Source organism: Symphodus melops (genome assembly GCF_947650265.1).
Source record: "Symphodus melops genome assembly, chromosome: 9".
In the NCBI taxonomy this organism is placed as follows: Eukaryota; Metazoa; Chordata; class Actinopteri; order Labriformes; family Labridae; genus Symphodus; species Symphodus melops.
The window spans coordinates 19,220,419-19,241,201 of NC_136699.1; the positions used below are offsets into that span (position 1 = coordinate 19,220,419).

Here is a 20,783-nt window from a genome sequence, read left to right on the forward strand (position 1 = left end):
AGGTCAGAAACACACAAAAGCACATACACACACTCTGATGCAAGTATGCTCACACATGCAGCTAGGTTAGTCTCCCTATTATGTAGTGCAAGGATCCTCCTGAGAATCAAGTGATCTCTCTTTAATTACATTTCTCTTGGAATTGGAAAGCAAAGGCGTGAGAGTCCAAAACATCTGATTAAACAGACTCCAGGTAGAGACTGCTAATGTAATTGTCTGTTTCAAGCAACACTGGTGGAGTGTGATACAAAGTCACTTTTTACACTCTGTAATTGTTTAGTACACATTCGATTAAGATGTGATTATTTATTACTAAGAAGAGCATCACCCTGTCCAATGAAACAAGGACAACATGGTAAGGACAATTCACATTTGTTTTATAAAGCAGCTGCAATGTGTCGCTGTCCATGGTGCTGAAACCAGCTCTGAAGGTTTTCGTTAGTTAAAGAGTTGTGAGCTTGTACTTAAAATGTTCCAATACTGTTCTGGTATCAGTGCCATTCTCAGAAACCATCACGACCTCAAATATGCCTTTGGATATGAGCAAGCATGCCAGTCAATGAAAAAATCCCAAAACATAATAATTAGGCTGATGCAACTGAACTGTTTTCAAGTAATTTGGAAAGAAAACAGTAAAACAGAAATTGTAAAAAAAAAAATAAAAAAAAAAAAAAATCCGATAAAAAGCCTGTCATCAATGCCTCTTGTTCCACAGTTGTTCAATATTGCCATTGCCCAAATTCATGCAGATTCCACCATTTTCTGTAGGCCTTTCATTTACACATGCTCATTTCTTGTGTTAAGTCTATTGACCAGTCGGAGGTTCCTAATTCCCAAAGTCCAGAGGACCCAAAGTCTCACTGTAAAATTTCTTAGAAATTTTACAGTGATGTGCATTTCTCCCAGTGCTTTCCTTTTTTTTGTCCCTGAGATGTGATTAGTGTTTAGCAGAGTCAGCTTCAGTAATGAGAATATGTATGGAAAGGTAAAAAGCATTTGATGTTATTTCTTTCTTTGCCTTAGTTTTATTAATATTCATACTTCCAGCCGGCCGACATTCTGATTGTCTGCCCCGTGGATGGAGTATTTTTTTTTTTTATCTTTGCATTCATGGGTGTTGGCTTGTGTGTGTGTGTGTGTGTGTGTGTGTGTGTGTGTGTGTGTGTGTGTGTGTACATGTGTGTGTGTGTATATACTCCTAGTGCTCCCTCCCTAATAAGAGCTTAACCTTATTAATCACATTAGTGTGCAGAGGGTGGCTCTGGCGACACTCACACATGCTAGTGCAGACACACTGACACACACAAAGACATGCGCACGCAGGCAGAGGCATGTCAATCTGTCATTAGTTAATAGCTCATTAGCACAAGGTGATTAATTACTCTGGCAGGGTGTGGGCACGACAAGAATTGGGGGGGCCGAAGGAGGAAGGGAAAAGGACCGTGGAGACAACAAGGCCTCTCGTTCGGGGAAAAGAGAGAAAGTAGGGAGGGGAAGCCAGGAGAAAATGGTAACCTTCTCTCGCTTCTCGCAGAGCAGGTTCACAACTATCGATTCAGGATTCCGAGGCCCATATTGCGAGGGCCATTCATGCATGTGTGTGCACAGACTGCACGAATCGTGCACTCTTGAAGGTGTTTTGCTGGTCTCTGTTTTTTCCTGTGTCTCGCGGGGATCAGCTGTAAAGGTTAACTAGTCTTTTCTTAAGCTTTCAGCCTCATGACAAATGACCATGTTCAACCCATGGGGGCACCTTATAGCACACCTTCTCTCTACATGTATTCCTCTCCTCTCTTCCCTCTCCCTCTCTCTCTCTCTCCCTTCACCTGCTCTCCCTTGGTGTTTCAGCTCCGCGGGCAGGTAGAGGGAGGAGAAACAGGAGGGGTATGTGGATGGGAGCGTGCAGATAAGTGGGGGGAAAAGAACAAAAAAAACCCTCGCTGAGGGAAGAAAATGTTTTGTGAGGCACCAAAAAGTTGAAAAATTGAGAAGAATGAAATAGCATGCTGTGAAGGTAAAAAATTGACTACTTGCAATTTAAACTACTGAGTTTGAGTTTCAGAAACCCAACGTTAAGAGTAAAAATGGAAGAGTGAGATGAATGAAAAGTGGGAAAGATGGAGTAAATCTGCATAAAAGACCCAATAAGGAGTGATCTTACTTCTCTTTCTGTTCCGTGATCCCTGCTCTCCTCCATCTGTGTGACCTTTATGCTCTCATTCTTGTTCCTTTAGCACATTATTCATCTCCTGCTCTCTTTACATCCTTTCCTTACATCCTCTTGCCCTCCGTACACCAGGTTGAATGAACTCTCCAGCGAATCAGGCTGAATGGGAGCTCTTGTGTAGCCAACATATACATCTAACATATATGCTTACACACTTATGCCAGGTATAATGATGCTGAATGGCAGTGATAAATAACCTGCAGGAAAAAAAATTATGGCTTTGCATCAATTTGTATGAGTAGGAACATGTGAATGCAGAGGCAGGATGAAGCATTGTGTGGGTGGGTGTGTTTGTGTGTGTGTGTGTGTGTGTGTGTGTGTGTGTGTGTGTGTGTGTGTGTGTGTGTGTGTGCATGATGGAGTATTACAAGGTGTTGTCAAGAAAGCAATTTGTTTCTGTCTGAGATGGGTTTTTTTATCATGACAAATTGACGTGAACCTCATCTCGAAAAAAAAATGCAGCGTCCCGTCCTGCGCTCCTGCTGATGCTACCTGGGCTGCACTCTCAACTTTAATATGATGAAGTCATAGCTGCAGCCCCCATAGCTACACCCCCCCCTTCCCACCCCCATGAAAGGGAGCTAACTGCCGCCCTTGATCTGTGCGTACAGACGTGCGCGTATACAATAGTGTGTGTGTGTGTTTGTGTGTGTGTGTGTGTGTGTGTGCAACCTGCGTTACGTCCATGACTCGTTGAGGATGATAGATGACATCGGAAAAAGTCACATGAAGGCATAGAAAATGAGCCTGACAGCAGTCCTCCGGAGCGGTGGCTCTTGGTTTGGCTTCTACTGCGCATATCCTCGCCCCAACGACACACCCTCATGACACTATACACACCTGCTCTGTGTCAGCTATAGCTTTGCCTCTGAACAGCAGTCCTGATCTGCAGTTCAACGCCTGTTAGAATGTGTGAGTGTGTGTGCTGTCCCCCTTTCCTTACTTCTATTTTTCTTAAGTTCTTTTTCCCATTTATGACATTTACTCTCCATACATTTGAAAAAATATTCGAGGCAGATGTAATACCATTCCTCTAAGTCATTGAATTATCTCTAAATATGCACTAAATGATGAACAGCCTTGCAGATGCAGCACTGTCTAAATGCATTATATCCTCTAATTGACTTAAGTGATGTGTCAAATGCATACTGAATGTTGATGGATGCATTCAGTAATGCAGCATGGTATTAATTTTTTAATATGTTGATTAGCCAGAGATGACCTCAGCCTGTTCGGGTTGATGACTGACAGTAGGTGCGCCCTCTGCTGGACACTGTGGGGACCTTCACTCACCTGCTTACCTGCCACCTGAGCTGTTGGCCGGAGTCAGATAAAGAAGCGCGTCTTTTTCATTGTAAAAGCCGGTTTGATGTTTGACACTTCCAGTTAATCTTTAACTTTCTGTGAGAGGACAACATTTTGTATCATTTGTGTCAAAATGAGAACTGATTTCCCCTTTTTTGTGTGCGTGGTGGGTGTTTCAGGGGGAGAGTTTTGTCAAAGAGAGACTGTGTCTGTAGCTGCATTGTTTGACATTGTTCTTTTCCTATTTCGGGACATGATGTGAGATCTGACATATTACCAGCTTCATCGCCGCAGTGTCCTCTGCCCTTCCTTTCTCCCTCTGACGCTCCCCACAGCTTCACTGCCTTGTCTTTTAACCTAGAACCCATCTTTCCTCTCTTTCTATGTCTCCTCATCCCCTCTTTCCTTCACACCAATCCCTAGTGTCTCTTATATCTGGTTTTATTCTTCCTCCTCCCTCTTTCCCCTTCGCCCTTGATGTGCATGCTTTGTCACATTCCCATGATTCTGTCACTCTTTCACTCTCCAGCGCTTGTGGGCTCTGTGGCTTTCTCCCGCCCTTGTTGCCACCTCCTCCTCATTCTCCTCCTCTCCCTCTTCCTCTGTCTCACCCCTACCCCGCTTTCTCTCTCCCTCTGGCTCATTCGTTAGCTCCCGCCGTCATCCTTCCTCCCCCTCCATCTTGCTGGTGCGGTGATGCTGGGAGGGAAAAGAGAGAGAGGAGGAGAGAGAGAAGAGGAGGAGGAGGGAGAGAGCGCGAGCGTGTGTGTGCATTGAGTCTGCTCTCAGTCTCAGCTGTGGGCAGATGGAGGATGGAGCCGCAGCCACATCTCTCCTTCTCTTCTGCTCTGCCTGCCACAGGCTGAAAGGCATCCTTTTTTTTCCTACTCAGTGTCTCCTCATCCATTCGCTCCCCTCTGCCCCAACAAGCCTCGATCTGTGACGGATTGAGCAAAAAAGACGACTGAGGACTAGAAACAGGAGGGGAGACAATAAGACCTGCAGTCTCCTGGGAAAAAAAGGGGAGAAAGGAGTGCATCTTTTCTTCCCTTTGGTGTTTTTGTATGTGGCGTTTGTCTCTGCAGTGCCACAGCTACACTTGTGCAAGTGTGTCGATCCACGCTGCGTGAGCGCGTGTGTGTGTGTGTGTCTCTCGGGCTCCTGCTCTAGCTCTCTCTCCCTCCCTCTCTCTCTCCTCCTGCGCGGTGCTCCGGCACTCAGCGAGCGGATTGTTCTTCACAGCAGACAGACGGAGAGAGGAGAAGAGCGGAAAAACAAGAGTGAAGGGGAGCAACAGTGAGGGAAGAGAAGGCAGGCAGCAAGGACTTTGTGGAAAGACAGGTGAAAGCAAGTTGCAAAAAAAAAGATTGAGAATCAAGAAAGGAGGACTCTTAAGGGAGCGACGAGGAGTGGAGTGTGGAGGAGAGGAGATAAGGGTAGAGGGTTAATCAGAAAGAGAGACAAGTACGGAGCGATGCATCACTCAGGCAACACCGGACGAGCCAAGACCCTCTCTCATGAGACAGGTAAGACCCTCGGATACTTCTTTGTCCCTCCAGCAGACAGATGCTATTGTGCCACGCTCTCTCCGGAGAACAGTGTGAGGAACAATGGAGCATCGCTGTAACTTTACTGGAGCCAGTCCCTGTGTTTCTTCCTCTGTAGACAGACGCACAGAAAACCATTCCTGAATTAATTCTCATTCTTCCAGCCCATGCACCAAGGCATCTTGGATTGTAATGCTTGGCTCTTATCTAGGTTAGATGCACATATGGAGTTTGTGTGTGTGTGTGTGTGTGTGTGTGTGTGTGTGTGTGTGTGTGCACGTCGGAGGCGGCGGCACTGGTGATCAAACGGCATACATAGGAACAGAACTTGTCTTTGATGTGCGCTTGAAGTTATGATTGGCATCCGTGACTGCCAGTATGTACTGCTGCTATGAGATTTTACTCACACGTGTGTGTGTGTGTGCATCCATGTGTGTGTGCATCCATGTGTGTTTATTGGTCATTGATTTAAAGTCTGTGCATATATAAGTGCCCGCTTGCGTGTGTCGGCCCCAAGCTTTCTTGCGAGCACGTTCCAGTTGATGGTAATTAGAGTGATTGACAGGTAGCTGATGGCTGGAAACAGACGGGACATGGGTCGGCCCTGTTAAATTCAATCCATAATTCATGCATGTATGTCCCCCCCCAATGTTTACGATGCTGATGAGTTGATAGAAAATTGGGGTGTGATGTGGATTCAATTCAAATCAAAAAGTCTCTGATTTGTTTCTGTGTGTTGATGTGCAGGTGATTGGAGAACAGAAGGGGAAGAGTTGTTAGACAGAACAGTTTGACCTTAGGGGAGAGGTGAAGAGCTTCTACAATGCATCTCTGCGTCTCTGTCTATGTGTGTGTTTTTGCCTGCGTGTGTGTCATATAATAGTTGTTTGATTGCTTTGTGGGTGTGAAGGGATTGCTAGCACTCGTCAAGCTAATCAAACAGTTCCCACAGACAATCACAACATGGCACACACCCCTCTCAGCAGCTCCGACACATCTGCCTCCTTTCTGAACAAACACTCAGAATTTACCAGCTAGATAGGCATCTTCTTTTTTTTTCTTTCTAAAATATAAAGGCAACATTGTCTGAGGCCTTTCACAAGCTCTCACACTTACAAACTCTCTGAACCGCCCACATACAAACACACAAGCACAAGACACCTACCGACACATACGCACACACACATCTGTTACACGGATCCGGCCCAGCGGTGGATAAATGTGCCTTTCTGATTGCTGCCACAGACAGGACGTGATTGGCATGGCAGACCAGGGAATTAGCCATGGTTTCCATGGTGACTAATTAGCAGGGTCCTGACTGGTGGGCTTATGAAGACAGATGACAGATCGGTGGTTCACTTCCTGCTTTACGGAGCGGGTGGTCTCATTGGCTACAGGGACCCCCTGCCATCTGAGACAGACAGACCCTCTGCAGGCCACCTCTCACGTGTTCATCTGTCACCAAACATGCAAATATGAAGTTAAATAAATGCTATCATGAGCAAGCACGCACTTTTGAATCTGAGGATTCATTTTCATGCTGTGCTTTGAGACGTTGTGGTGTCTTTTGAGAAATGTGCAGAGAAGTATCGTTGCTGCTATTTGAAATTTTTTTGGCTAAAACAGAGTGATAGTTTGATAGAAATTTTGTATTTTCACAATGCAGCCTCTGCTGCTTCACACAGTAAACACCACATGTGCTCCGCTGTGGGCTAAAACCACACCAGACACATGCATATTTAGAGACTCATTCAGAAGACACCCTTTTTAAGTGACAAAATAAACAAGTCAGACACAAACGCACTCACACAGACAAGCACACACACACACACACACACACACACACACACACACACACACACTGATTATCTAGCTATAGGGCATGTGAGAGAGAAATAGGTGTGATTGGGTCCATCTGTGGCATCAAAGAGAGAGGGAGAGAGAGAGAGAGACAGAGAGCGCTCCATCTGTGGACACCTGCCCTTCCTCCGGGCTACCGTCCCTTTTTCTCTCAATTGCCAACAAGATATGTGGTAGCACAGGTGCTCATGTGCCTCTCTGTGGTTTTGGAAACGTCTGAATCTTATTGTGAAGATTTCACAGAGAACTCAGCTAAATTAGGGCAAAAATAAAATTCACTGAATGATAATTTGATTTTAAATGGGGCTTGTCTCTCATCTCCCATTTGATTCAAACTGCAGGCCGAGTTCACTGTCCCTTTTAAGGTCATTTTTGTTCTCTTTGATTTGCCACAGCAGGAACAGTTATTAAAAACATTAACGATGGCTGCATTCTACCAAGGTGTTCCAGATTGAGTTAATGTGCAGGTTTGTTTACTGGTGTGGCTTACTGGGACATTGCTAATGTTATTAGCGACACCTGGGCTTCTCCGGGAGCAGCTAATGAAAATGCATGGCATGAAAAGGTCAATTATAGCTTGTGTTCTATGCTCAATAAAAGAATTAGGCTCAAGGATAAAAGTATTATTTTTCCTCTTCCTCTTTACTTTATTTTTAACTCACAACCAATAGCACACTTCTACTACCAGGTGGTACTTGCTGAAGTATGAATAATTGATGCTCAGACACAGAAATCCAGTTTTTGGACACCTCAAAAAAAGTGACAGATTTTTATTTATTTTTTTATAACAGGTAGGAAAGAGTGACTCTTCCCTTCCAATTCATTCAGCTATCTCTCCAGCCTTTCTTTCCATTTATCTATCTCTCTCTCTCTCTCAGTCAGGCACCAGCTCCACCTAATGGCCTATGCAGGTACTGAGGCACACAAACACACACACACACACACACACACACACTCACACACAGTGACACAGGCTCCTAGGAGCCCACACATTCTTTGATTAAAATGACTCGACACAAAAACTCGCGAGGTTGTTAGAAAACCGCTGAGATAATGGTTGTGATTTATTTTTTTTCTTCTTCGGGGGGAAGGGGGGGGGGTCAGACACAATGTATGTGAGCAGAACATTTCCACGCGTGGAGCGGGATAGGGGGGGGGTATGAGTACACAAAAGGAGAGGTGATTGGAGGAGGCGCAGAGTGGGAAAGAGGAAGAATAGCGAAGCGATTGAAGAAGACGTGCGTGTCACGGCTAAACAAATAAGCATGTGTGGGAACAGATGGTAATAAAGTTCTCTGTTACAAGACTAGTGGCTCGAACGCACACACAGACATGCACACAGACACTCAGACCCACACATGCACAGCTTGATTATGCACAGTATCAGGCCGTGAGTCATTAAGACTTTGCTTCAGTGAAGCTGACTCGAAAGTGAGCAACGACAGTCATGTACAAAGGCCGGTCACTAGCAGTCATCTTTCTCTCTCCCTTCACTCTCTTTACTCCATCCATCTGTCTCTGTCTGCTTCGCGCTCTCTCTCCCCTCTTTGTTTCCACCTATTTTGGCTTCTTTACTGACTCCTCTGTTCTCTCCACCCACTGCTTTCCTCCCTCTTCCACCATCATCTTCTTTCTTTGTCGTACTTTCTCCGTTCCTCTCCCTGTGTTTTCCTCCTGCTTTAGGAAAATGAGTTTTTCGCTGCTTTCAGTTTTCCATCCAGTGTTCTTCAAGCCAAAATGTGATTGTGTGTGTGTGTGTGTGTGTGTGTGTGTGTGTGTATTGATGTGTGAGGGTGATGTGTCCTCAATCACAGTGAAAGCATTTGTTTCCCTCCACCAGTGAGGATACATTATGTATTTCACTCCTTTTCCTCGCATTGAGGTTTTTTTTTGTTTTTTTTTTCTCCCGCCATCACACGTTTTGTCCTCCCCACTCAAGGTCAGTAGGAAGATTGCTTTCAGCCCCCTGTGTCCTCGCAGACGCACCATGCTTTATTGTGTGTACGGCCGTCAGCGCCTGTGCGTTTGTGTATAATGTGTGCGCTTTGATGGCTTTGTGTGCATGTTTGAAATCCTGTGGAAAAGGGGAAGGAACGGGGGAAGCGGGGTTGGTTTTTTTGTATCGTTCAATCTGTCCTGTTTCTCATCAGGTAAGCACTTGTGTGTGGCTGCATTTGTGTTGAGTGTCACACTGATGGAAAAGCAGTCAGCCAGCAGTCAATCTGGGTTTTTTCGAGGTCTGTTTGGAAGAAAGGGAAATGGGGAAAGAAAAGGAAATCGTTAAGATTAACACGTCTGATATTAAAACGAAAGGATGTCAGACTGTTTTTTTTTTTTTTTCTATTGAACCGCCTTTAAAAGTAAAATGTTTCAAAAGGGTTCCCTTCGTAAATTTTAGAAATGCATTTTCCTATGTAAATAATTGATGCAGCCATTGATTTTTTTTGGAGTGGGTGTTGTGTGTGTGTGTGTGTGTCTATAGTTTTTGTATGACGGTTGGAGGTATTAATTTTCACAGTGGTGATTTGGGTGAGTAAAGGGCTGGCAAGCTAACTGGTGGTCTCAGCATGCTTTTGAGTGTTTCTGTGCGTGTTTGTGTGTGTGTGTGAGAGAGAGAGAGAGTGTGTGTGTGTGTGTGTGTGTGTGTGTGTGATCAGCGAGTTGGCTGGTTTTATGCTTCACTAAGTTGGCTGCTCATCCATGTGCACCATCTGCATGTGGCGCTGCCATGTGTGTCACCTATACCCCAACACATCCCACTCCTCTAGTCTCTCAGAGCATCCCTCCATCCACACCTGATGCAGCCGAGTCATTCTCCTTTCATTTCCTTCTCTTTTTTTTTTCTGCTCACATTTAAGGAGCTAATTTATAAAAAAGAGAGTGAAAACAAAAGCTGACATCCCAGTTAATTTAAATCTTTTCACTTAGTTCGCGCCACATATTAATAAAGAGAAAGAAAAGTATTCATCATCTTCATTCACCTTTTAATTTTCCTCTAAGCGAGAATGCGTCGTTCCCTCAATCAGAGCAGCTGTGTAGGATGCACTGTTATCCCATTTGTTAGCCATGCAACGCTAACCCTCTAAGTGATCGATCCATGCCAGAGCTAACTATGTGACAGATGAAAGTGTCACAATTACAGTCATGTTGAAGTGACAAATTGATCCCGGCGTTTCTGCAGAAAAGGAGGTTTTTGTCTTCGAGTTGCCATCGTTCATCCAAACAGCCTCATTATACCTTCTGGGGAGGCAGCGACAGCAGTGACTCATTGACTCATCACGGGGATGTTTGTAAACTCAAAAACCCGAATAAAAATGTTCCTCTTCTCTTCTTCTTCATCTTATCTAGCATCCTCCCATTTCTCTGCTGCCACCTCGCCTCCTTCACAGCACCTCCCTTCATCTTTAATATCCTTCCTCACCAAAACACCGACTCTGGCTTTCTGAACTCTTCACCTCTTCCTTTGTTCTCTCCCCCTGCATCTCAGCCTCTCTTCACTCCGCTCAGGTCTGTGTTATTAACATAAAAAAAGAAGAGACTACCTTTTACCTCTGGAGCCCAGACTGTGAGTCAATCCGCCCCGTCAGAGCCGTGCTGCCTCCCTGGCTGTCACGTTGCGGCAGATGTGAAACCAATTTTAAGGGATGGGGTGAGGACAATGGTTCATGCGTGAGAGAGGTGCTGTTTCAAAAAGAGATACCTCTGCGGAAGGGTTTAAGCTAGTTCACTGTGCAGCTTCTGGAAAGAAAATAGGTCAAATATCCAATTGTTTCACAAGCGCAGACAGGATGGATTTGGCAACTTTTGTGGATTGTGCAGATGTGGGGAAAGTACACACTATCTTTACTCAGGTAGAAGTACAGATACTTTTGTTGTGGGCTAAAAGCAGAAATGCTGATTCAACTTCTTCATTGAAGTAAAAGGGCAAAAGTACAAAATCTGAATAAACTTGAAGTATAAAAATAAAATCTGAAAGACAATTCTATCGTCTGATTCTGTGCAAGGGCAACTGAACCTTTAGATATATTTGGGCGACAGGTAAACTTCAGTCACTTTTAAATCATATGAAAACAAAAGAACGATATAATGGAAAGAAGGAACATGATTTGAGCTCCAATGTGCAAGTACGTTGATGTCTGATCTATTTAGATCTAGAAATTTGCCTTGATATCGGTAAGGTGGAATCATTGAATGGAAAACAAAAAGTGCTCAGTGTCATAAAAGACAAAGGATAGAGTCTGCTTTGAGAATGTAAGGAAAGAACAGATATTTGTTTTAGAAGTGGGAGGTGAAAAGTAACAAGTTCACTGAAAAAAAAAGAAAAAGAACTTTTCTTGGGGCTTGAATTCATTCTCAGCTGTGGTGTTCATTTTTTAAGAGAGATATCATCGATTACACGTGTCCTTTAAATCACAGCAAGGACTTCCTGTCTGCCGTCCTGAAGACAGTAATGTCTCATAGAGTTAGTTTTATTACTCTCAAATTACTTTGATGAACAAACTGAAACGACTTTTTTAAAGGAAAAAAAAAAGTACATTAGCCGTCCATCAGTTTTGCGAGCTGGATGACACATTCGACTCAAACGTTTTGTCCCCCTTTCCCTCAATTAACTCCACGTAATGTGCTCACTTCCACGAGGAGATGATTAAATGGAGAGAAATCACAGCTTCCTTTTTTTCCATCTTCATTTCGCTATTTATCCGTAGCGTCAGGCCTATTTACAGCTCGGGAGGATTTACTCACGACAGTACAGAGACACTTTGAACTGCAGAGGCTGAAAGGACTTGTAAAGGTCACTGCCGTGATACTCGAGTCACTGTATGACTTTGTGAGTCAGTACGTAAGCTGTAGTTGCATAACCTTATTTTCCTGTACATAATAAGCCTTAATGCCTTAATGACTTCTTCACATAACCCCCCCCCCACACACACACACACACACACACACACACACAAGCACACAAACATACCCACTCTACCTTACCAGACAGCGGCTCCAGCACTTAACAGAAGGTGTGTTTCTAGGGGATGGGGCGCTGTGACCTTGCCGTAAGGATGATGACAAAGTGAAACCGAGTGTCTTTGCATGTGTGTTAGTTTTTGTGTACGTGTGTGTGTGTATACTAATGACCAGTGCTTAAGGGGGAGATGAGGGGAGATGGGCCGTTCAGCAGGGCAGAGGGGGCAGTGAAATGATTCCATCGATCATTCTTGATCACCTAAACAATGTCACACAGCACATCCATCTCTCTGTCTGCAACCCCCCCCAACCCCCCCTTCCCATTGACACACATTGTGACGCTCACCTCTGTCTCTCTAACCTTTCTCGTGTGTGTATTTGTACACGTACACTTCGAGACTGATGCTGCAGTGATGGCACTGGCCAAATGCCAGCTCTTGCACAGTTCCATTAGCATTGCGAAGGCTGGCCGTAGATTGCTATTGATTGGCTATGGCCTCTATTCATAGGCTATTCACCCAGCACCACACACACACACACACACACACACACACACGCATAGTAGAATAGGTTGAGAGACTGTGAAACCAGACACACTCAAGGGAGAAATTAAAAGGATTTTGTCTGATCCATTTGACTTCTAATGTGACTGACATCTGCTGAAATATTCTATCATTTCAATTGTGAAGATTTTTACTGTGATATGAGGATGTCCTAAAATGACTCACTGAGAACGTACTGTAAAAGAAGGAGAAGAGGAAAACAGTGTTTTGACGTAGGATTGGCTGGCCCTCTTTGTCCACTTACTGGCTTTGACAGGGACTTGAAGACGCCAAGCTTGTCGATTCTGAGCTTTTGGATTTTAAACAAATCAATGGCAAGTGACTGGACCCCTGAGCCACTTCTTAATGAGAAGCAGAGCTCGGAGATCTCTGCCCTCCCTCCATCTCCTCTCCTCCCTCTGTCTGTTTCTCGCCCGCTGCTCTGTTTCAGTCTCCGTCTCCGACGCTGTTTTTTTATTTTCCACCGCTCTCATTTCTCTCACCCTTTGCCCTTCGCCCACTGGAGAACACGCACATATGCAAACACACCTTACACCTCCAACTCCTTCCCATATGCCTCTGGTTTTATATTCTTTTCAAGATATTCTTAGACAGCGTGATGTCAGATCCTTTAGTGACAGCCCATTATGTGCAGATGCTCCGCATGTTCAATCCTGTGTCACAGCAGGGACATTGCTTCCATATACGCTTTGACAGTATGATTTCACTATTAAGAAAACAATTACAAGTGTAATAAGGTTTAATTAAACATGTCACTTAATAATGCACATTTACTCTTCACAGAAATATGTCCTGCACGTGTGTAACGCCTCCAACACCTGTATCTATTGTTTAGCATTATGCATGTGTGTGCATGTAGGAATAGGTATGCATGTTGTGTGTGTGTGTGTGTGTGTGTGTGTGTGTGTGTGTGTGTGTGTGTGTGTGTGTGTGTGTGTGTGTGTGTGTGTGTGTGTGTGTGTGTGTGTGTGTGTGTGTGTGTGTGTGTGTGTGTGTGTGTGTGTGTGTGTGTGTGTGTGTGTAGGCGTGTGTTTTTGTGTGTGTGAACACGATGAGGGGATTAAGGATGTAATGCAGGATTATCCAGCAGGTAGACTTCCTACTTTTTCTGCACATAAGGTGGCTAAGAAAAGAAGAATGGAGGGAGAAAGAGAGAGAGAGAGAGAGAGAGGGAGAGGGAGAGAGAGAGAGAAAAGTAAGAGGGAGTAAAGGAGGAAAGAGTTAAAGGACGAAGAGAAGGAGGGGGAGAGGGACATTTAACACGCTGCGTCACCGTTTTTAAAAGGGAAGATTTCACATGCAGTAATCATTTTAAAAGAATTAAAAGCGTCGAATTAAAGGCAAATGTTTGCATAAGAAAGATCCGGAAAAGGTATTTAAAGAGCTCATTCTCGAGAATCACCTTAAAAAAGGAAATTTAATAAATGAACACATGTATAGAAATGAACAGCCTAGATCTGTCCACAAGATAAGTACATGAAGATACAATTATCTTTGTTCTTACATGAGGAAGAGCAAACAAACCGTCTCAGGATGATTTAAGAGCTGTAGCAGTTTCATATTGTACAACAGTCAGCCATGTATCTTGGGGCTGAGCCATTTAATGATTTATAGACAAGTCGTAATATTTTTTTTTGTACTCTGTTACACACTGGAAGCTGATGCAATGTCTTCAGACTTGAAGTGTGTGAAACATGGAAAAAGTGATATAAATATATAATTGCACCTGGAAAGATATGGCAAAAAAAAATGTCTGACGGGAGAAAGAAGGAGAGGCAGGAGTTGCTGAGGTGTTGATGGTGTGTGTGTGTGTGTGTGTGTGGGGGGGGGGGGGGGGGCTTTGATGGTTTTGCACTTTCCAAGCGAAGCACAAAATATTGAATTTTCAGACCAAGAAATGAGAGCAACTCATTCCCCCACCTTTTTCTAATTGTGTATTTATGTCGGCAAATTAGTTTGTGCTCTTTCCGTCAGCCTGTTTAACATTGTTAACTGCACACATCACTGTTTCCCTATAACAACACATATTCCAACATAATGAGACTTGAGTCATTGCCATTGCAGCGTTCAACGTGTTTTTTTTCATTTAGTGCTGCTTTAAGATCTCGGCTGCCTTTTGCTCACCAACAATTGCCAAGTGTTAAATAAAACATACTGTAAGATGTGAAAGCAATGTAAGTGAAGGAACCTGTGTTTAAAGCCCACATGAGGAGACAGAGGCGATCTCACACACACACACACACACACACACACACACACACACTCACATTTACAGCACCGTCCAGGGGGGTATAGGCTCTATCTGTAGCATTTTGTAATTGTTTTGGGCTAATCCTGGTTTTAATATGTCTCTCACAGCAGGGGGGCCTCCACGCTTAATAGACACTACGGATTTGTTTAATTACGTCTGTCTGTTCGTGGGTGTGTGTGTGTGTGTGTGTGTGAGTGTGTGTGAGTGAGTGTCATGTGTGTTTAGAAAAGTAGGAGAGGGTGTTTGAGTATTCGTGCGCTACTTTGATGGCAGTTTGTTTTGGACTCTGTGCCTATGTAACGCTGTGAATGAAAAAACAACTATAAGAGTAGTTAATAGGACATGGAGCCATAAAGAACATACACACACACACACACACACACACACACATATGCATTGAGTGAACCCTTGGCAGTACTTCTCCAGTCTGTTTGAAGTAGTGTCTCAAAGGAGAATATAGGACTGTGGCTGTGTTTCACCCACTCAAACACACACACACACACACACACGCACACACACACACATAGGTTCACATGGAAAGAGGGACTGCAGATAGAAAAGGGAAAAGACCGACAGTGGAGTCAGTAGGAGGAGTGATTCTCCTCAAACACACTCCAGATCGTCTCAAACGCTATCTCTGGTTCTCTCCCCGTGCAGACACGGAGAACAGGCTCAGCTTGTTTACAGCCACACTTCCTTTCTCCTTTTCCCCCTGTGCTCATCCGTTCATATCTCCCTCTATCACACTCTCTCCGACCGGGTGAGATTGAAACGGTACGCTGGGGACACGGCAGGGATATTACCCAGTCAGCATCGGCATCAGCGAGGGAGCTCTGCGCTTCCTTTTGTCGTGGTCTCAATTAGAATAGACGACACCGATGGAAGCTAAACACAGACACCAAAGCCTTCTGATAAAGGCCCCAGACTTGTCCAAAATATTTTTTGTTAAACATCTAAGTCTCATGCGCCTGTTTTGTTCGCTGCCTGACCTTAAAACCAGGCAGCACTAATCTAAAGCACCACTTGCCAATTTTCAGCTCATCTTTGGGAACAAACAGACAAATCAGGTGATGGATAAATACAAACAGGAAATTTAAACAGAGTGACAGGTGAGGAAAAGGTATCAAAGGTGTTTTTTTCTTTTTCTTCAAACATGCTCATTTTGATGTGTCTGTTTTTCTGGCCTCTGCAAGCACTAAGCCTACAAATGTTTTCTTAAAACAATAGACACACACACACACGCATACAAAAAAATCACACTTGCACAAAAACAATCCCACTTAAAGACAGTGCTGCCAATCTGCAAAGCTATTATGCTATTTTGTCTCTGCATCTGCTGCGCGTTTCTCTCTTATTTTCCATACAATCCCCTCTCAAACCTGTAATTTTCCAGCGACTCATGTATCAGTGAAGGTATGCAGATGAGGTCCATCCATGCATGTCTGTTATTTTCTGTCATCTTTCTTTCATCATTTTTCAGACTTTTCCCCCAGTGCCCCCTGTAGTAGCAACAGAAGCAGTTAATGGAGAAGGAATGTACCTGAAAACATGCACAGGTGGAGATGCAGCGAGAGGGTGAGGGACAAAGACACATCGGCGTAAAAGAGAGGGAGCGAGTCATGCACAAGTAGAGGAATGGAAACGGGAGAGGAGGCGCGGCGTAGCACAGGGGAGCAGAGAGGAGAGTAAAAAGCTCTCAGCCATGTTGCCAGCATTACACCCTTGTTCCATGTGCTTATCGGCTGCTTGTGCTCCAAGTTGTAAAGTAGTTCACAACTTCACCGAGACACCAACTCAGTGTGCTCGGTTCATTCCAAAAATACATGTGTACGAGGATCTCTGTGGATATGAAGAGTCTGGATTTTTTTTTCATAAGGTATCAAATATTTTCTAATCGTTTGACCAAATCCCAAATATTCTCAATATTTGCGATAATTTTGTGACATGTGTTTTTTTTTGTCGTTTTGTTATGTATTGATTGGAGGTGGCACATTTTACATTTGGAGAAGATTTACTGTAGAATTCATTACATATTTAACTCAAAACAAAAATGTAAAAAAAAAATACATAGCATCATAATAAGTAAGAATTCATATTTCTGCTCTTATACTAATGGATGTTGACACAGACCAAACGGACAATACAAGAAAAGGAGTTGTGTTTGAAATTCAAATATAATAAATAAGAAGCAAGGGAACATGTTAAATTTGTCTTGCTGGAATTCTTTACCCACAAACATTATTGATAACTTAAAATTGTTGTCAGTTGAGTTTTTATTGGATCAACTATTAATTTAACCCCAAATGTTCTTTTGGTGCTTTTAAATCCATATTACAGTTTTAGTCCTTCTATACATGTACCTAAATAATCAGTCTGATAACATGCAGCCAAATTTCCGTTTCTAAGGTTTTCAAATCCTTCAGCGTCTTTCCTCGCTGTCCTTGCTTGGTTTTGTTTCCCTCCATCTCCTGCCCTTCACCCTCTCTCCTCTCACTCTCCTACATCCTCTCGCTCTTCCCTCCAGTTCTAGAGGCAATTTTTTTCATCTCCACTTAGCTTTTAGTGCTCTTCTGTGCCCCACTCAAGGGGAATCCACCTCTTTCCAGACACAGCCTTATTTTAGCAACACAAGCTGATCCTTGGAGAGCACTGTCAGACCTCATACGCTGCACCGTCTGCTCCTCTGTGCATGGATGTGTGTGTGTGTGCCTGCATGTACATGTAGATGCACATTTTAGACTGTGACAAGACTGACAGGACATGTAATGTCATCAACAAAACATTCCCACAAGATGTTTGTAATTTCTTCTTTTCTCAGTCTTTCTATTTCAGAGTGGTCACAGCTACAAGTGAATTATTAATGAGACGGGGAATTGTCGCTCTACCTCAGATCTCACACAGCTTCTTATATGTAAGAGGTTTGAAAAGAGCAAGAAATGTCTCTGAAAGAAGGCGAAGATGAATTACCAAACATTTTCATATTCCTCTTACATCCAGAGGCCGATTAAGGAATCGTTGACTTTTGGACGTTGCCACCCTTGTTTTGTTTGTGCTGTAGGTTTTGGCTCTTATTTCCATTTTCTTCTTTTTTTTTTTTTTTTTCCTTCACTTCTCCCTCCCTCCTCCGGCAAAATAATAAATAAAATAAGCCATGCTTCTTCTTCCATTCATCCTCCCTCTCTCCCTCGCTCCACTTTCACTCCTCACATCAGCAGGTAAAGCAGCGTTTGTGCTCGCGGTGCAATGGTGCAACCGAAACGAGCAGGAAAAGACTGAACGTCTTCAGAAGCGTCACTGCGGGCCAAATGCCTTATTATGTCAGATTTACAAATTCCCCCACTCCAGAGTCAGAGGGAAAAGTGACCTACATAACTATAGACCAGAAAGAAAAAAAAAATATACACCATTGGCCCCATTCTCCTCTCCTCTTCTCTCTCGCTGTATGTCAGCCGCTCGAGCTGCTCTCTTTCTCTCTCTCATTTCGTCACCCCTCGTTTATCTCTATCCTTCCCCGACAGCGGCATGGTGAGTTATCACCCCCCTCATTCAGATGAGAGGAGCTGTGTATGATGGTCTGTTTTTTTTCCTGTGTGTGTGTGTGTGTGTGTGTGTGTGTGTGTGTGTGTGTGTGTGTAAATGGTCGGCCGTGGTGCTAAAATGGTATGGTCGGCTGAGGGGGGCGGCTAGGTGATTCAACCAGCCTGCTACTAGGTAAACACCATCTGTTCACACAAAATCTGCCCCCTTCGACTCTATGACTCGAATAGAGTGATCCTATTGCACCTCGCCTCACACACTTTTACGATGCCAGGTTCACACCACAGTGTGTGTGTGTGTGTGTGTGTGTGTGTGTGCATGTGTGTGTCTTTGGGTGTAGGTGACGATAATAGATTATCACAGAATTGTTTGCTGCATTTTGCATTTTGCATTTTTTTACGTGTTGCTCTTTTTAATTGTACCCAAACAAACAAACAAAAACAACAACAACACACGAGTAACATATTTTTCTCCACCTGACTTTCCCCTCAACCTCTGGTCCCGTCTTATCTCCCTGTATCTGTGCTGTCAGTCCACTCCGTCCATCTTCTCTCACTTTTCTCGAACTCGCCCTCAGCCTGCGGTAGATTTGTGTCAAATCAATCAATTCAGGTTTCCTGGGCAGACCAGTGGCGTGGCAAGGAATTGACCTTTCATATCAGTGCAATGTGTGTGTGTGTGTGAGAGTATGATGGTGTGTATTTGTACACCAAGCAGAGGGATGCAGTTAGAGCTAAGTCGCAATCTGCCTGCGAGCTGACGGTGCCATCGCAGGCGGCGGTGCCCCAAGCCAGCCACTAAGGACTCTGCACACTGACACACACAGATGCCCACGCAAACACACACAGCTCTCCACCCTCGGCTACAGCAGTTATGACAAGTACACGGACTGTGGACACAGCATTAGCGAGACTCTGTGTCTTTTTATAGCTTTTATGCAAATCAGCGTGCAGTTGCGGGCTCTACGTTTTTTGCCCGACTGGGTATTGAGTGTATTGAGTGAGTGAGTTAGCCTGGGTTAAGTGGCTGTGCTTTAGGGCACAACAGTACTGCTGCGATCACTGGCTGCAGCTTACGAACGAGCCCGGAAAAACAAGAAGGGCTCAGGAAAACACACTCACAGACATGCACGCACACACTCGCAGTAGCGCGGGTGCAGCCTTGGATGTGTGTGGGGAAGAGCAGTTTGATTTTCTGTCATCCCTGTGTGTGTGTGTGTGTTTTTTTGTTGTTTTTTTTTTTGCTAGATTGTCAATTTGTATTTCTCTCATTTCCACCTCTTTTATCCCACACTCTGGGTTATAGATTTCCACCCTTCACACACACATCCATGCAGAGTGCCAGATGTGGGCTGACACTCCCCATCTATCCTGAAGGTAGGGGGTTTAATAGAGATTTATAATGATTATCGAGAGACTGAGGAAGAATGTATGGATCGCTGGTTGAAAATCTACTCGTATGGATAGACGCAGCGAGAGGAAGATGGCAGATTTTGAAAAAAGAGTTCATTGAAGGATCTGTTGGGGATGTATTAACAGATTGCTATAAATGCACAGATCCTTTGTGTGTGTGTGTGTGTGTGTGTGTGTGTGTGTGTGTGTGTGTGTGTGTGTGTGTGTGCTGGAGGCGAGGTCACATAAACAAAGCCCAAATATCTGAGGAGCCAGAGCTGCTGGGACTGTAACCGGGGGCAAAGTCCTGAAAAGCAATCCACTGTGTGTGTGTGCGTGTGTGCGTGTATGTGTGTGTGCGCGTGTGTGTGTCTAGATGCTTCTACCCACTACTTGCTCCGTGTAGCCTCCATAATTTCATGATAATTCACTGTGATTCTTCCTCTCCCGGACCCGACGGACTCTCCTGAGAATTTTCCGTGGAGAATTTCTTGGCCGACTCGAGTCTTCCACTCCTCCGCCGTAGTCTGTCTGTCCTCATCCCGCTGTTCCGCGCTAAAACAGCTCATAATTATTGTCTTAGCATCCTTCATGTATAATTTATCAGCCATTTAAAAGCGGAGGTGCATGCAATTAAATCTAGAGGGAGCTTCTGTCTTTCCAAATATCCCCGTCCTCGCTCCCTTTCACAAATCCTCCCCCTTCTCTCCCTCTCTCACACACTCTGCTCTCACGCGCAGAAGCTGTTAGTCACTTCTTTTTACTCTTCATGGTGTTTTTTTTTTTTCTTTTACGCCGCATCCTGCTTCTTTCTGTCTCCTTCACTCATTTTTCGAGTCCATTCTCTCTTCGCTCTTCTTCTCCCTCTCTTTAATATCTAAATATGTGTCTGAAATTGGATAAATCATGCAGAGGTGTTCTTCTTCTCCCTCTTCAGTTTCTTTTCATCCTTCAATCTTTTTGCTCCCTTATTTTCCACCCTCCCAGAGAGAAAGGAGAGGAGAGGAGAGGCGCAGAGTAATTGGATTCCCCCTAATAGCGAGGGTAATGTTGACAGTACATAAATCCTGCCACTGAAATAGCGCCTCGTTTATCTTCTGATTTTGCCTCATTGTTTTTCGGCGCCTGTTTCCCACCCTCACC

General features: G+C 44.2%; 1 protein-coding gene across 9 annotated transcripts in view; it reads left to right on the forward strand.

Moving 5' to 3' along the window:
- Positions 1 to 20,783, forward strand: part of tenm2a (teneurin transmembrane protein 2a) — a 210,401-nt gene that overhangs the window by 100,222 nt on the left and 89,396 nt on the right. The window contains exon 1 of one of the 9 annotated variants that reach the window (XM_079351897.1): positions 3,806 to 5,058. The exons of 7 other annotated variants lie outside the window; for them this stretch is intronic. In XM_079351897.1, coding sequence (XP_079208023.1) covers positions 5,007 to 5,058 — 52 coding nt within the window. In that variant the 5' untranslated portion in view covers positions 3,806 to 5,006. Of the gene's footprint in view, positions 1 to 3,805; positions 5,059 to 20,783 lie in introns of those variants that run through there. One more of the 9 variants, XM_079351898.1, reaches the window with a different exon arrangement.